Source organism: Carya illinoinensis, chromosome 6 (genome assembly GCF_018687715.1).
Source record: "Carya illinoinensis cultivar Pawnee chromosome 6, C.illinoinensisPawnee_v1, whole genome shotgun sequence".
Lineage (NCBI taxonomy): Eukaryota > Viridiplantae > Streptophyta > Magnoliopsida > Fagales > Juglandaceae > Carya > Carya illinoinensis.
Window position 1 is genome coordinate 4,892,080 of NC_056757.1, and position 13,835 is coordinate 4,905,914.

General features: G+C 36.6%; 1 protein-coding gene across 1 annotated transcript; it reads left to right on the forward strand.

Moving 5' to 3' along the window:
* Positions 1-1,216: 1,216 nt before the first annotated feature.
* Positions 1,217-13,584, forward strand: LOC122313468 (mitogen-activated protein kinase kinase kinase 1). The gene is made up of 9 exons (XM_043128514.1): positions 1,217-2,520; positions 8,306-8,390; positions 8,535-8,597; positions 9,214-9,368; positions 10,952-11,024; positions 11,128-11,187; positions 12,179-12,289; positions 12,814-13,027; positions 13,133-13,584. Exons 1-8 carry the CDS (start codon positions 1,523-1,525, stop codon positions 12,997-12,999), a joined length of 1,731 nt encoding a protein of 576 aa, XP_042984448.1. The 5' UTR covers positions 1,217-1,522; the 3' UTR covers positions 13,000-13,027; positions 13,133-13,584.
* The last annotated feature ends 251 nt before the right edge of the window (positions 13,585-13,835 follow it).

The window sequence follows — 13,835 nt, forward strand, 5'->3', positions numbered from 1 at the left end:
ATATGGTCAACAACAAATTACTTCTAGTTGAAGGTGAACACGATTCCATCATTAGTTGTTTATCAGAGATCAAAGATCCTAGCTCATGTGACAAATTCTCCCTGAAGCCAAAGAACAATGCAAGCACCTATCATGAATACTGGGGGAGAAGAAGGGTTACAGGGGAGAAGAGGAAAGATAGAAGATGAAAGTTGGAAAAGAGAGAGTGGATTATTGGGATGTGTGCTTATTGTAATCTTTATAAGTTACATAAATGTTTATTTTTCACTTGCAGGTGTGAAAACAAAACTCAAACCCGATCGGCCTCAAGGTTTTTTCAATAACTAAATCCCTCATTCTACCCTTTTTTTCCATCTCTCTCTCTCAAGCCCTGGAGTTACTTACCAATTTTTGGTCAAGAATAACTTCAAACAAGATGAAATGTGAAGAGGGGATTTACACCCTCCAATAATCTTGTGACATATTATCATTTTAAGAAGTGAAAGAATAGAATCGGTCTAGAGAACTAAATCCCTTGCAATCCACCATCCCCCTGAGTCTGCGCCCTTTGAAAAAGCTTTTATCCGGTAATATCGGGTTGTTGGGTCTAGCCAGCCGATGTTGGATATTTCAAGGTTGTTATTCTCTTCAATTTCTTTACGAAAAATTTAGTATTTTTGTTAGAAATATCTAGGAAGCAAAAACTGATCGGTATTGGATTAAAAAAAAAAATACATTGATTGCATTAAAAATAAAAGCTATCAACGAAAAGTCAATAAATCAAACGGAAACGAAAAGTCAATCAAAATCAAAGGCTAATTAATATATACGTCAATATCTAAAATTTAAATTATTCACAATTCAAAATGTAAAAATAAAAGAAAATTTTTAAAATTTTTTTATTAAATATTTAGTATATAAATAATAAATAGAAGAATTTAACTAGTCTAACAAAATTTAAAAATTTAAAAATATGAAAAAAAAAGGGATGTATACGTGGGCTTATGTTTAAGGAAGGTCGAAACAAAAATGTCGATAAAGTCACGAGGGCTGCCTCACAGTTACGTGGGCGTGGGGTGCAAACTTTATTCATATGATAGAATCTTTTATTTTTGGGGTTGGATCCTCTACGGCCGAGAACCCCAAAGAAAATAAGTTATAACGACGATGAACAAAATATAACCGTCCAATTCCAAAATCACTGATCTGAGTCGTTCAACTCTGGTCCACGAGACACCGCGTTTTCCCACTCTCTTTCGACGGCGTTTACCAGTCTCTCTCTCTCTCTCTCCAACCATTTCACCTCTCTCGCCTGTGGTCAGCTCCTTCAGCTTTTCTGTTTTTTTCCCTCCTACAGCTCAAAACCAAGCTTTATTCTATCCAAAATTTCTTAGCAAAGTTACTGAAGTTGTTTACAATTATTACTCTCCTGTTTGTTTTCATCGGGGAGAGAGAATTTTTGAAGAGGGACCTTCTCGCACTTTTCGCTGTTCTTCTTGTGAACAAAAACCCTGGCGGTGTATCTTCATGGGTTTAACTCTCTATGCATCACCTACCTAGATTTTTCAGTCAAAGGAAGGGATCTGGAACCATGGATCGGAGGAAGAATCCGAGGAAACCGAGGCTCGAGCGTCGTAATGCGGTGAAGCACATAGAGTACGACGCAGGCTCCTTGTCGTCCTCCCTCGACGACTCTACGTCGTCTTCTTCTCTCCACACTCGATCCCTCGATTTATCGAACCGTACGAGCTTCAGAGTGGGAATCGACGGCGAACTCGATTTGATATGCAGGAGATTGGGGTTATCCGGGCCTGAAGACTTTGCCATACCCGCGGAGGAGTGGGAGGCGCTGAAGTTCCGATCGTCTTCGGATGTTCTACCTAGGTGGAGACCGCTTGAGTTGGATAGTGCGAAAAGAGAGGAAGTGAAAAATACGGAGGAAATTGTAGCTGCAGGTGACTTGCGTGTGAGAGATACAGTTGGTGCTAATATTGGGGATATGGCAGAGTTGAATCGGGCTGATCCCGCCGAGTCGAGTGGTTGTTGTGTAAGTGGTAATTGTGCCAGTGGTGGTGGAGGAAATGGCATTAAAGGAATTCGGCCGCCGCCGGTGCTCAAGCCGCCACCCGCGATGAGGCTTCCGGAAATCGATCAGGTGCTGTCTACTTGGGACCTTTTGAAGGACTTTGCGCCGGAGGCCGAGAGAGGCGGTTGGGAAACTTTCCGTGGTAGTTCTAGCTCTTCTTCCGATGAAGAAGTAGAGGAGGGTAAAGATGAAGAAGAAAAAGAAGAAGAGCAAGGAGTTGTAGAGCAAGGAGTTGTGCTGGAAAGGGAAAAGGGAGAGGTGGAGGAGGAGGTAGCTCGGCTCTCGGAGTCGTGTTCGTTTACCACGTCGAATTGTGACGATTCGTCTAGCAGTACCACGGAGCGTATGTCGAATATTTCTCCTAACGGGAGAGTTAGGCCTACTATCACGTCTTGGGAGAAGGGTGTGCTTCTGGGACGCGGGTCGTTCGGATCAGTGTATGAAGGAATCTCTGAGTAAGTTTTTATTTGCTCGAACTATATAAGCACTTCCTAAATCAGCTTTCTAGCGTAAGACAATGTTAAGTGTGCGATTCTTTTATCTGGAGTTTTCTTTAGATATCTTCCTCTTTTTGTTTTTGTTTTTGTTTTTATAAGCAGATATCTTCCTCTTAAGCTAACAATTAAGAGGTTTTCCTTTTAAGTTTGAAGGAATGACGATTGAACTTGGTGTGTGTAACTTAGCAATAAAAAATGTATTAGTATTCTTCTCCTCCTTAAAGGGTAAGGCTATTATCCGAGAACCTATTTAAGAGCTTTTCCCTAGATATTTTCATGTACTAGCCCCTAACAGCTAGAGATCCACATTAGAGCTTCAAATTGGATCATCCTCGGAAGAAAAATAAAGGAAACTAGATTACTCAAAGAAGTAGGTCTAGCAAATCCTTACCTAGATAGAGAAGTTTTTTTTACTCGTATTGAAAAAAAAAAAAAAAAAATCCTCTATCAAGCTAAGGATTTGCAACTATTTGCCAACTTAGATTTGTATCTCTAATTCTATATCAAGTTTAAGATCTGATCCTATATGATTTTTGGACCTATTGAGAAGTTACGTCCGCATGATTAGGGCCCATTCATAGTTTCAAGCATTTGATGAGGCATCTCGTTATAATTTTGAAACATAAACTAGTTTGTGTAAACTAAATTCGATGGAAGTGCCTAAATGTAAGGGAAGTGCCTATATTTATTTATCCTTTTAGACATTTTCAGCTCCTAACCTTTGTTACTCTCTAAGTTGTTCTCCTGATAACACCTGCCTCTTTCATCATTCCTTCAATTAATAGAGCAGTGGTAGTATTATTGAGAAGTCCATGATTGGAAAAGGTTTTGAGTATAAGACGATTTCAGTATGTGAATATATTCAAGTCAACCTATCAAAAAAATATATTCAAGTTGTATTCAGCAATCAATTGCAATCTTTATTGCACGAGCCATACCTCTTCTAACTGTGACCCTGATGATTTCCTTGCACCATCTCTTTTCTTTTCTATTCTTCAAATCCATTATGTGCTGCAATGAAGAGTAACCTCCTAACATGCACAATTTTCTGATAAAAAGTTTCTATATCTCAACGGGAAATGATTTGAATCTAAGGCCCTACTGCATAACATTTTACACTTACTACCTGCAAAGTTCCACTGCCTACGTTGTGTTGTTAATAAACAGACAATAAGTGGTTGATAAATATTCATTTACTAAAATCATCTTATACTCAAAACCTTTTCCAATCATGGACTTCTCAATAATACTCCACTACGTTGTGTAGTGGAGCTTCTTGCATGTTGGTATGGTTGTGAGATGAGAAAAGATGTTGCTGCCAGGTGGAGAATGATTCCTTTGTGTTTAATATGGTGTCTATGGCTGGAAAGAAATGGGAGATGTTTTGAAGACAAAGAGCACTCTTTTGAAGATCTTCGAAACTTTTTCTTTTATACTTTGAGTTTGTGGGCTAAGATCTTTGTAAGGAATGATGAGAATGTAATGAATCTGTTTCTATTTTAGTTTTCCTGTTGTGTGGACTGTAGTAGGTATTTCCTTTGTATACTTCGTGTATACTTGGGCTATGCCTATTTGTGATAATAAAATTCTTGTTACTTATAAAAAAAAAAAAAAACAAAGTGGTTGATAAAGTGTTTTTTGGCTGCTTGCTTCGTTAGATCCTCATAAGATTGTGGTCAAAGTTTTTGACAGGAGACATAAGATTGTCCCCACCCCACCCCAACACCAAAACATGGCTCCTTCCTTCTGTTCAATATACAGTGATATTTTAATGCAGCTGTGGAAGATCGATATGCTGTTACTTTATTTTTTCAGAGATTCCAAGTTTTATTTTGTGGCCCATGTGCAATCTAAGACTGGGTCAAGTATCATATGGTTTTGAAGGTTAAGTCATTTAGGAGTTTTAGGTTGAAACAATTCTTGAGATGGGGTTTTATTTTTATGGGTTATGGTTAGTTTTGTACCGAGGGGAGAATTGTTGCTTTTGAAAGTCTTGTAAATTGAGGATATTTTGAAAATATTGTAGAGTATTGGAGTTTGTCCTGTGTGTTAGTTTGTTTTCTTGAGTCTAAATTTACATTTTACTGGATTTTTTTGGTCTTTAGTTTACTAGTCAATTAGTAGTCTTTAATCAAGCAGACAATGGAACACGTTCAAGACTTTCATTAATATACTTTAAGCATATGAAGTATCTAGATGTTTTGGTAATGGACTGCTGACTATCTGGTTATTGGAGGTATATGTGCTGTAACTGTTCTCTCTCCCTTCTTATTTGCATTCTGGTATTGTTCATGGATATTGTTCACAGATCTAAACTTTTATTTTCTTCTTTTGCTACAACCTCAAGTCAAGCCTTTCTCAATAGCTTTCAAAACATCAAAACAAGCCATACAGTATCTACTTTTGCTTCTACTTCATAGTTGCTGCAACTTGTCATCCTCTGTTTCATCCCCTTTTACCCCCTTAAATCAAGCCACAAACATTGTAATATTTCTGTCCATAATTCTAATGTCCTTAAAAAACTAATTTTGAAACCCTAAGCCCACCTTAACCCCAAAGGGTTGGCCCAAGTGGTGAAGGCCTTGGTCTTGGGGTATCATTCCCTTCAAGGTCCAAGGTTCAACACCTCATGGGTGCAAACAATCCTTTGGGGCCACACCCCCTGGTGAAAAGCCAGTGATTTAACCAGTTCCGTGTAGGGAAACTTCCGAGGGTGCGGTGCACGGGACCGGGGTTTATTCTGCAGGGGTGGGTCCAAAGGGCCCTGCCTTGGAGAGGTTCCCCGACATAAAACAGACATTAACAAGTTTTCTCTACTCTTAACTATGTCACATGAATTGATCTCGTCATTTCCTTATCTTAAAGCATTTTGATGAACTAAGAGCAAGCCTTTGATGCCATCTTGGTGTCTAAAAGGAATGCTTGTGGTAATGATTTGTATTTTACCATAACTAGAGGCAAAAACTGTAGAACATACGCCTTTGAGAGTGCAGCCTAGTTTGGATTTGGGATCAGCAGACTTAGACATCCTAGGTTTGAATCGTTTGATCCCACACTAGGAGTTTTTTTGAAGTACTTGATAAATGGTCTGTCTAGTGGGGTTGTGTATCCAAGGTTTACTCTTCAGGGTTGAGTCCAAAGGTTCTTGCCTTTGTGAGGTTTCACATCATCAGAAGAAAGTGTTGGACATATGTTTTTGGGTTTCACTTCATTTCATATCAACCATAGAGGAAGGGGCTTGAAAAGAGATGGATATATTGAGTTTGAAGGTTTCCTTACCTTACATATGTATATTTCTTGTTTAATGATGCCACCCCCAAAATTTTAACCCCTAGGGATTGGCTCAAGTGGTAAGAACTTTGGTTTTGACGGTATGCTCCTTCCAAGTCTAAGATTCGAGCCATTGGATGCAAACAATTTTTAGAGCCTATTAGACTGGGAGATTTTCCCTTGAATCACCCAAGGTGCACTTAGGGGTGAAAGATTTTCGGTCTAGACTAGAAAAATCGACCAGACCAGACTGGACCAAAAATCATGTTGCTTGGTCTCGGTCCATGGTGTATGAGAAATTTGGTTTTCAGTCCGGTCCTGGGGTGTGGTTTATTTGGATTGGACTAGACCAAATCGGACTGAAATATTTACAAATAAATATTTTAAATATATATAATAATTATTTTATATAGTAGTTGTATAAGTCAATTATGTAATTTTCATCTAATCTATCATCATTGACCATATAAAGTAAAATAATTTATGTTATCAATTAACTAATATATCATATGATAATATATATTATTATATACATATACATACTCTACTATTTACACCTAATTAAAGTAATTAGGTAAATTTTTTTAAGATACCTAAGTTGCAAGTAAGCATGAATAAATTATGGACAAAGAAATTATTTAATATTCATTAATCATATGTAAAATGTTAGAATTTTAATATAGGCCATTATGAATACTAAGGTACTAAGTTAGTAACTATTAACATCATAAATGTAATTATAATTAATTATTATTTTAATAATTTAGTTACATAATCCACATTAAAGAGCTCACGGACTGAATCAGACCGATTGGACCGACCGGATTGATAACTAACGATCCAGCAAAAAGGGTGGACCGAAATTTTCGGTCCATGACCCTCCCGGACCGGACCAATTACACCTCTATGCGCACTTACAAAAAACTTTTTGCTGAGGTCTTGTGCACCCCCTTGGATTAGTTGAGACTTTGTTTTGGACACATTGGTGCCAAAAAAAAAAAAAAATGATGCCACCTCCAAATCTTATTTAAAACCTAAAATGTTACCCTTTTGCATTTATGCTCACTAATGTGCTTAATGTTCTTATTATGTTAGTTGTAGTGTTATATAATGACTCAAAGAAGGCCCAAACCATATCTTTTGTATTCTGAAAGGACTAGTCAACGTTACAATTAGGGCTTGTTTGAACACTAGGAGTATTTCAAAATTATGTGAATAGTAGTCAAATGGTTTGTGAATAGTAGTGAAATTGTTTGAGTTAATATTTTTTATTGGAATTATTGTAAAGGGAAAGAACTTCTCCCTCCCAAGCAATGTGAGATTCCATTCACCACCTTCCTATATTCAAATCCAGGTTATTACAGTCCCTCCTTAAATCCTTGACATCCTCATTAGGTCATTTCATCTTAGGTGGCATGACTTAAGTTTCACACTTCTGGTTGACTTTAGCTCTGATATAATTTGTTAATTGACCTAAGGAGGACCCAAGCCAATATTACAAATAGAATCGCTTAGAATCATTACAAAGGGCAAGAACTTCTCATTTCCAAACAATTTGGATCCCATTTCACTTTCCCATACTCAAGGGGTACTATATGTTGAGAGAATGACTTTTTGTTATTTTTCCAAAAGAAAAAAAAAAAATCATGACTTTTGTTGATGGCTCTTCTGAGAGGTTTTCAATGGTGGCAACTTCCTACCTTTGATTTTTTCAGTGATAGCTTTTCATATTCAGTTGTTTTAATTTCTAATGTCATGCTTAAATTGGGCAGATTCTTTGATACTGAATTGATATGGAACTAAGGGGTTTTAGATCCCAGATGTTAGAAAATAACAGATTTTTGTGTAATATTATTATGAACCATGTACTTGAGTGGTTTTATTATGGGATTTCTTAATTTTTTTTTTTAAAATAAGTATTTGAGTAATTTATTAGAAAATGCAATTGGCATGGCCCAAGCACACATAAAGAATACAAGAAGAACACCTAAGGGAACACTTAATCTTTATATGGACAATTGTGCCTATTGCTGGCTCTGTTTGGTTAGGAACTGGTGTTCCGCCTAAAGATCATTGCAACACTGTATTTGCCTTTTGCTAAAGTTGTTCGATGGAAAAGAGGTACTTAATCTGGTCTTGTGATAAAGGTCTTGTAGTTTTTATGGTTGGCAAACATGATAGAATAGAAAATGTTTTGTATGTGTCATGGAGGTATGCACAGATCCCTGTCTTGGGCTTCCAAACACTTTGGAATGCTGCTTGTTTGGTCATTTTGAAAGAGGGATCCCATTTTTTTTTTCCTTTTCTTTCTTATTTCCCATTCTGCAGTTATTCCATCCATATGATGTGTTTGTTTGCGCTCCTCGTACTTTGGCAATATTATTTTTATGTCCAAAAATTTTTGTACTTCTGCAAAATGCATAAGTTCTTGGCTAATTGGTTATTTTTTCTTCATCAATTATTGTTAATCCAGAGATGGAATCTTACTTGCTGTGAAGGAAGTTTCACTGCTTGATCAAGGAAGCCAGGGAAATGAAAGCGTTTCTCAACTTGAGCAGGTGAGACTGGTTTATATTTTGTTCTGCTGTAATATTTTTTGGTTTTGATTACTTCTTGGTATTGCTTTGTACCTTGTTCCTTTTATTTTATTTTTTAAAATTTCTGCCTTGATTCTTATTTCATCACCTATGCTTCCTTTTCAGGAGATTGCTCTTTTAAGCCAATTCGAACATGAGAACATAGTTCAATATTATGGCACAGCTAAGGTATCTTCTTTTCAAAAAAATTTTGATGTTGTTTTTAAGTCCTGAACTTGTAATACCAGGAAGTAGTTATGTACGTTCACATCATTATTCTAAGTTTAAATTGCTCCTATTCACATCATGATACGTAAGCAACTTCTTCACAATGACTTGTGTGGCACTTCTTGGCATGATACTCATGCCAATGGCCACTGGTTCTTATCCGCACATTTATGAAAGAGAACTACTGTGTGTGCTATCAAAGTACAAAATCTTAATATCTACTCCTTTCTGATATATAATTTATTATTATTATGCAATTCCACAATCTCTGTTTTAGTCACATACCAATTCAAACGGTGGTAAATGTATACATACAATATGGTGTGTCTCATAGACGTATAGCTGTAGCCTGGCATCTAGTTCTGGGGTTGTTACCATGTCAGCACCACTTTCTATATAAAAAAAAAAAAAAAGTCAGCGCCACTATATCCTTGTGTTTGATATGATGATTCTTTTTCTTTTGAAATTGCATTACCAATCACTTTGAACAGTGCCCAATATGTTTTTTTAACTGTTTTTTAAATATATTTTCTCATTAATCAAGCCTATCTTATGCTCTGCTTGATGGCGGTTGCAGGACGAATCAAAACTATATATCTTTTTAGAGCTTGTAAAAGGTTCCCTTTTAAAGCTCTATGAGAGTTACTCTCTTAGAGATTCCCAAGTCTCCCCATATACAAGACAGATTCTGCATGGTTTGAAGTATCTTCATGACAGAGATGTCGTTCACAGGTGATAAAAGTGTCCTCTTATGTCATTTGATATTAATGTGATCCTCAGATTATTTGGTTGTCCTACTCTCAAATTTGAATTTCTTTTTACAGAGTTTAAAAATAAACATTTGAAATTAAAAAAAAATGAAATTAACCCTTAGCGATTGGCTCAAGTGGTAAGAGCGTTCGTCTTTAGTGGAATGCTTCTTTCAACTCTAAGGTTCAAATCCTTCAATGCAAATAATTTCTAGGGGCCATCGGACTAGGGGAATTTCTCCTTGAATTACCCTAGTGCATTTATGGAAAATTACATGCAGAGACCTTGTGGACCCCTAGGATTAGTTGGGACGTTATTCTTGACACTTGGTGCCAATAAAAAAAAGCATTAAATGTTTAGTTGAGAAGATGGTTTCTTGTTTTTTCTTCCATTACCTTTGTTCTTTGATATCCATGATGTCAATGCTTCATACTTTCCCTCCTCCGTTGCTCAGAAAAGTTGGGAATTACTAAAAGAACTGTAGTAAGTAGTTTCTAGAATGGCATGGAGGTCATGAGTTATACCTCACATTAAACCTAGACCTTAAGCTTGTTTTCCCTTAGCATCTGGTGCTTGCATCTTCAGTCCTTTGAACTGAGTGATCGATTGGCTTCATGAACACTTCTGTTGGCTCTAGTCTATCTCTATTCAAACTTGGTCTCAATGGTACTGAATTTAGTATATTTGAAAACCCTGTTTATTGAAACTACTTTTTTTTAGCCTTATCTTGAGCTTGAGCCTTTTCCTTCCCCTACCACAACCTGCCCCCCCCCCCCCCCCCCCCCCGGGGGCAGCCCCCCACTGCCGGTTATAAAGCAATACCAAGAAAATTTCTGAGTTAATATGAGTCAATTTTAGTAAATGTGTGATAGGTCCCTTGAACCTTATACTTTTTGTTTCCCTTTATCAATGTGTTGAAGTTATTTTTTGCTCATAGAAAAAATCCTATTACCTGGGTTGGGGTGAAACTTATGGAACAGCAAAGTGAGAAGAACGGAGCAAGTGAGAGAGATTGGGAATTGAAAATGGAATGCTTTTTCTTCACTGAACCAAAGTACGTCTAAACTATAATCAACACCAAGACGACGCTACTTGTCGTCGAAGCTTGAAGCTTGGAAGTGCCATTGGAAGGCTGGGCTACTGATGAAAAGAGACGTCAGCGTGTTGTAGGGAGGAGAAAAAGAGATATCGGTCTTACAAATTTGGCCCTTTTATTTCCAGATATTAACCAAATTGCCCTATTAATTAATTCCGGACCAAAATTTATATTCCGGCCGAAACACTGGAATTGGACCCAAAACGGAACACACCATTAAACCGTGCCAGTTACTGTTCTGGCAAGAAAAATTCTGGCCACAACGGAACGAAATTAAAAACTTTGCCTGTAATACCTAGGTTGTGCCTTTTGCGTTTTTTAACAAAATTTATTACTTATGAAGGAAAAAAAAAAAAAAAGTAAATCTTGATTGATAAATTTAGAAGTAATTGTTAGTACTGGTACATGCACATATCTACCATTTGAAATTCATCTTTGAAATCTTATCTCTTTCTTTCCTGTATTGAAGGGATATCAAATGTGCTAACATATTAGTGGATGCTAGTGGATCTGTGAAGCTTGCAGATTTTGGATTGGCAAAGGTTTTTCCTCCCTTTCTCTGTCATGATTTTTCCCTCATTGTGAATAACTTCCAAAATGGTTCTGTTTTTTTCCCCTAACATTCATAGTTTTATCATTTTTCAGGCTGCCAAGTTCAATGATCTTTTATCTTGCAAGGGAACTCCATTCTGGATGGCCCCCGAGGTTTTCTTTTATCCTTTGTTATGGTTATAAGCTAACATATGGTTCCAGTGATGATGAATTTATTTATCCGCAGCTTCAAATACCGGAAAACATGTTATAATATTAACTGACTTGAATGCATGCCAGCGTGGTTAACTTTTAAGGGTTGTTTGGATAGTGGTATGAGATGAGATGGTTTTAGATGAAAGTTGAAAGTTAAATAAAATATTGTTAAAATATTATTTTTTAATTTATTATTGTTTTGGGATTTGAAAAAGTTGAATTGTTTATTATATTTTGTATGGGAATTTGGGAAAGTTATAATGATGAGATGAGATGGTTTCTCAATCCAAACGGCCCCATTGTTAATGCATTTATAATTTTATCACTCATATTTGTTATGGACTGGTGTCTTAAGTCATGGGCTACCGTTCCCTAGGATGTGTACATTGCTGGATCCGTTTCAGTTTGGAACAGCATTGGTGGTGATTTCAGTTGGTAGGAGGCATTGGCTTTGGCCCTTTATGTAGGAGAAATTTCTTTGGATGTCTCAAATTCTTTTCCTTGAGAATATAAATCATTATGATCTTATGCATTTAGCCTGGCTACTGACATGAGAACTTGGGTGGTGATGCACCATTTGTGTTGTGGATATAATGAACGTTTTTGGATTTAAAATGGAAATTATTTTGCTAAAAAGAACTGCAAAACCTTTAGTGTCAGCTAAATCATGGTGAGCTCTAGGAAGTGGAAGAGTTCTTGAGTCCATTGGGTTAGAAGGTATATGGCCACTCATTCCAGATTACAAAGTATTTAGTATAAACTATTTCTGGGATTCTAATTGTTAATATAGTAATAAGATCATGTAATTCTTTCTTTTGGGAGAATACATGTATTGTAGATTTGTAAAAATTGTTCAGTATGTTTTTTGGGAGATTGCGTATTGATTATATGATGTCACGTTCTTTAGATTTTATTCATTTTCTCTGATTATCAAGCTGTGCATGTACAGGTAGTTAATAGCAGGAACAAAGGGTATGGCCGTCCAGCTGATATTTGGAGCCTCGGATGCACTGTATTGGAGATGCTAACACGTCGGATTCCGTACTCGGATTGGGAACCTGTGCGTATCATGTTCTTATTAATTACTTTTCTTCTTGATATCTATTATTAGGAAAATTATATATACTACATCCTCATCTCATTCCCATCCAACTGTAATGCTGTGATATTATCTATCAACTATTTGATTTGTTATTCTAAAAACCAAGAATTGATCTAATGGTTGATGGGTATCATCACATCAGCAGTGGGATGGAAGTAGAATGAGATCAATGCAATATATAGTGCAACTCCTAGTGTTATGATGATGATGATGCGGTTTGCAGATTGTAAAGCATGAGGTTCTCTCTTCCTTTTGTGTATATGCTTCTTGTTGCTTTTAAGAAATTTCTTAGTTGTTCAACACATGCAGTACAAGGCCAATTTTCTTTTTATATAAATTCAATTTTTGTATGTCGTTATCAATACATTCTCTTTGCTGATGCTAAACCCTCAGTGGAACACCATCTTGCTTACATGCTATTTTATCATTGTGTATCTGTTGGTTTGGGGGTTAAATTATCTTCCAATTTTGTAACTTTGCAGATGGCAGCATTGTTTAAAATTGGAAAGGGTGAACCACCTCCTGTTCCTGATTCTCTTTCAACAGATGCACGGGATTTTATCCAGAAGTGCCTTCAAGCTAAGCCAGATTGTCGTCCTACGGCTGCTGAGCTCTTAGACCACCCATTTGTAAAGAGGCCACTTCCCACATCCTCAGGTTCGACATAAAAGATAATGGGGGTTAAAAGATATTGAGGTGAAGATTATTATTCACTTTCTGTTTTGTTTAGGTGCTTGAATTTTCTCGTACTTCGAATGTGGTGATGCATATCTGATACAATATCTTTGCTCTTGACTGCAGCCCCGTCCATCTTTAGACATGCAGGAAGCTTTTTCTTGTGGAATCCTCAAGTTGGGTAAAGTGTTGTGGCAACCATTAAAGTTTGCTCATGCAATAGACAGTACATTCTCAAATCTGTTTAGGTTATGGGATAAATCAATTTTCAAGCAATGGTGAGGTCACAAATGGATCTATAACTGCGGAAAAGCCTTCAGAGCATGCGGCTCCTAAATTATTTTATTCTCTATTCCGTTAAAAAAAAAGAAAAAAAAAAGGAAGATGAAATGTTTCCAGTATTCATTTTTTCTCCCTTTGGAATTTAAATTTTAGGAATTGAAAGATTTTAGGGGCGCAAGGTGGGAGATATCATTGTTGTAATATTCGAAAAACATACGCAATTTGTATATATCTCTTAGTTGACAATGGTGCTCAACTGCATTTATATTGAAAGTTTGCCCGTTTTGCCTTTTGTACTTTTTCTTGTGTCTCATTGCTTACATTGTGTACATTGTGATGATAGGATAACGTATGTGATGTGTTCAGCTGTAGACGTCGATCGTAGGGTAACTTATATATGCAGGAGCAAACCAATTTTTAGATATGAAAGGAAGAATGGTTATAAGTACGTATACCAGTATTCACAACGGAAAATTATGTGCAGCAAGTTAAGAATAATGTAACACAAGGGAAAATTAAACTCACCTGTAAAAAACAAGAGAATTAT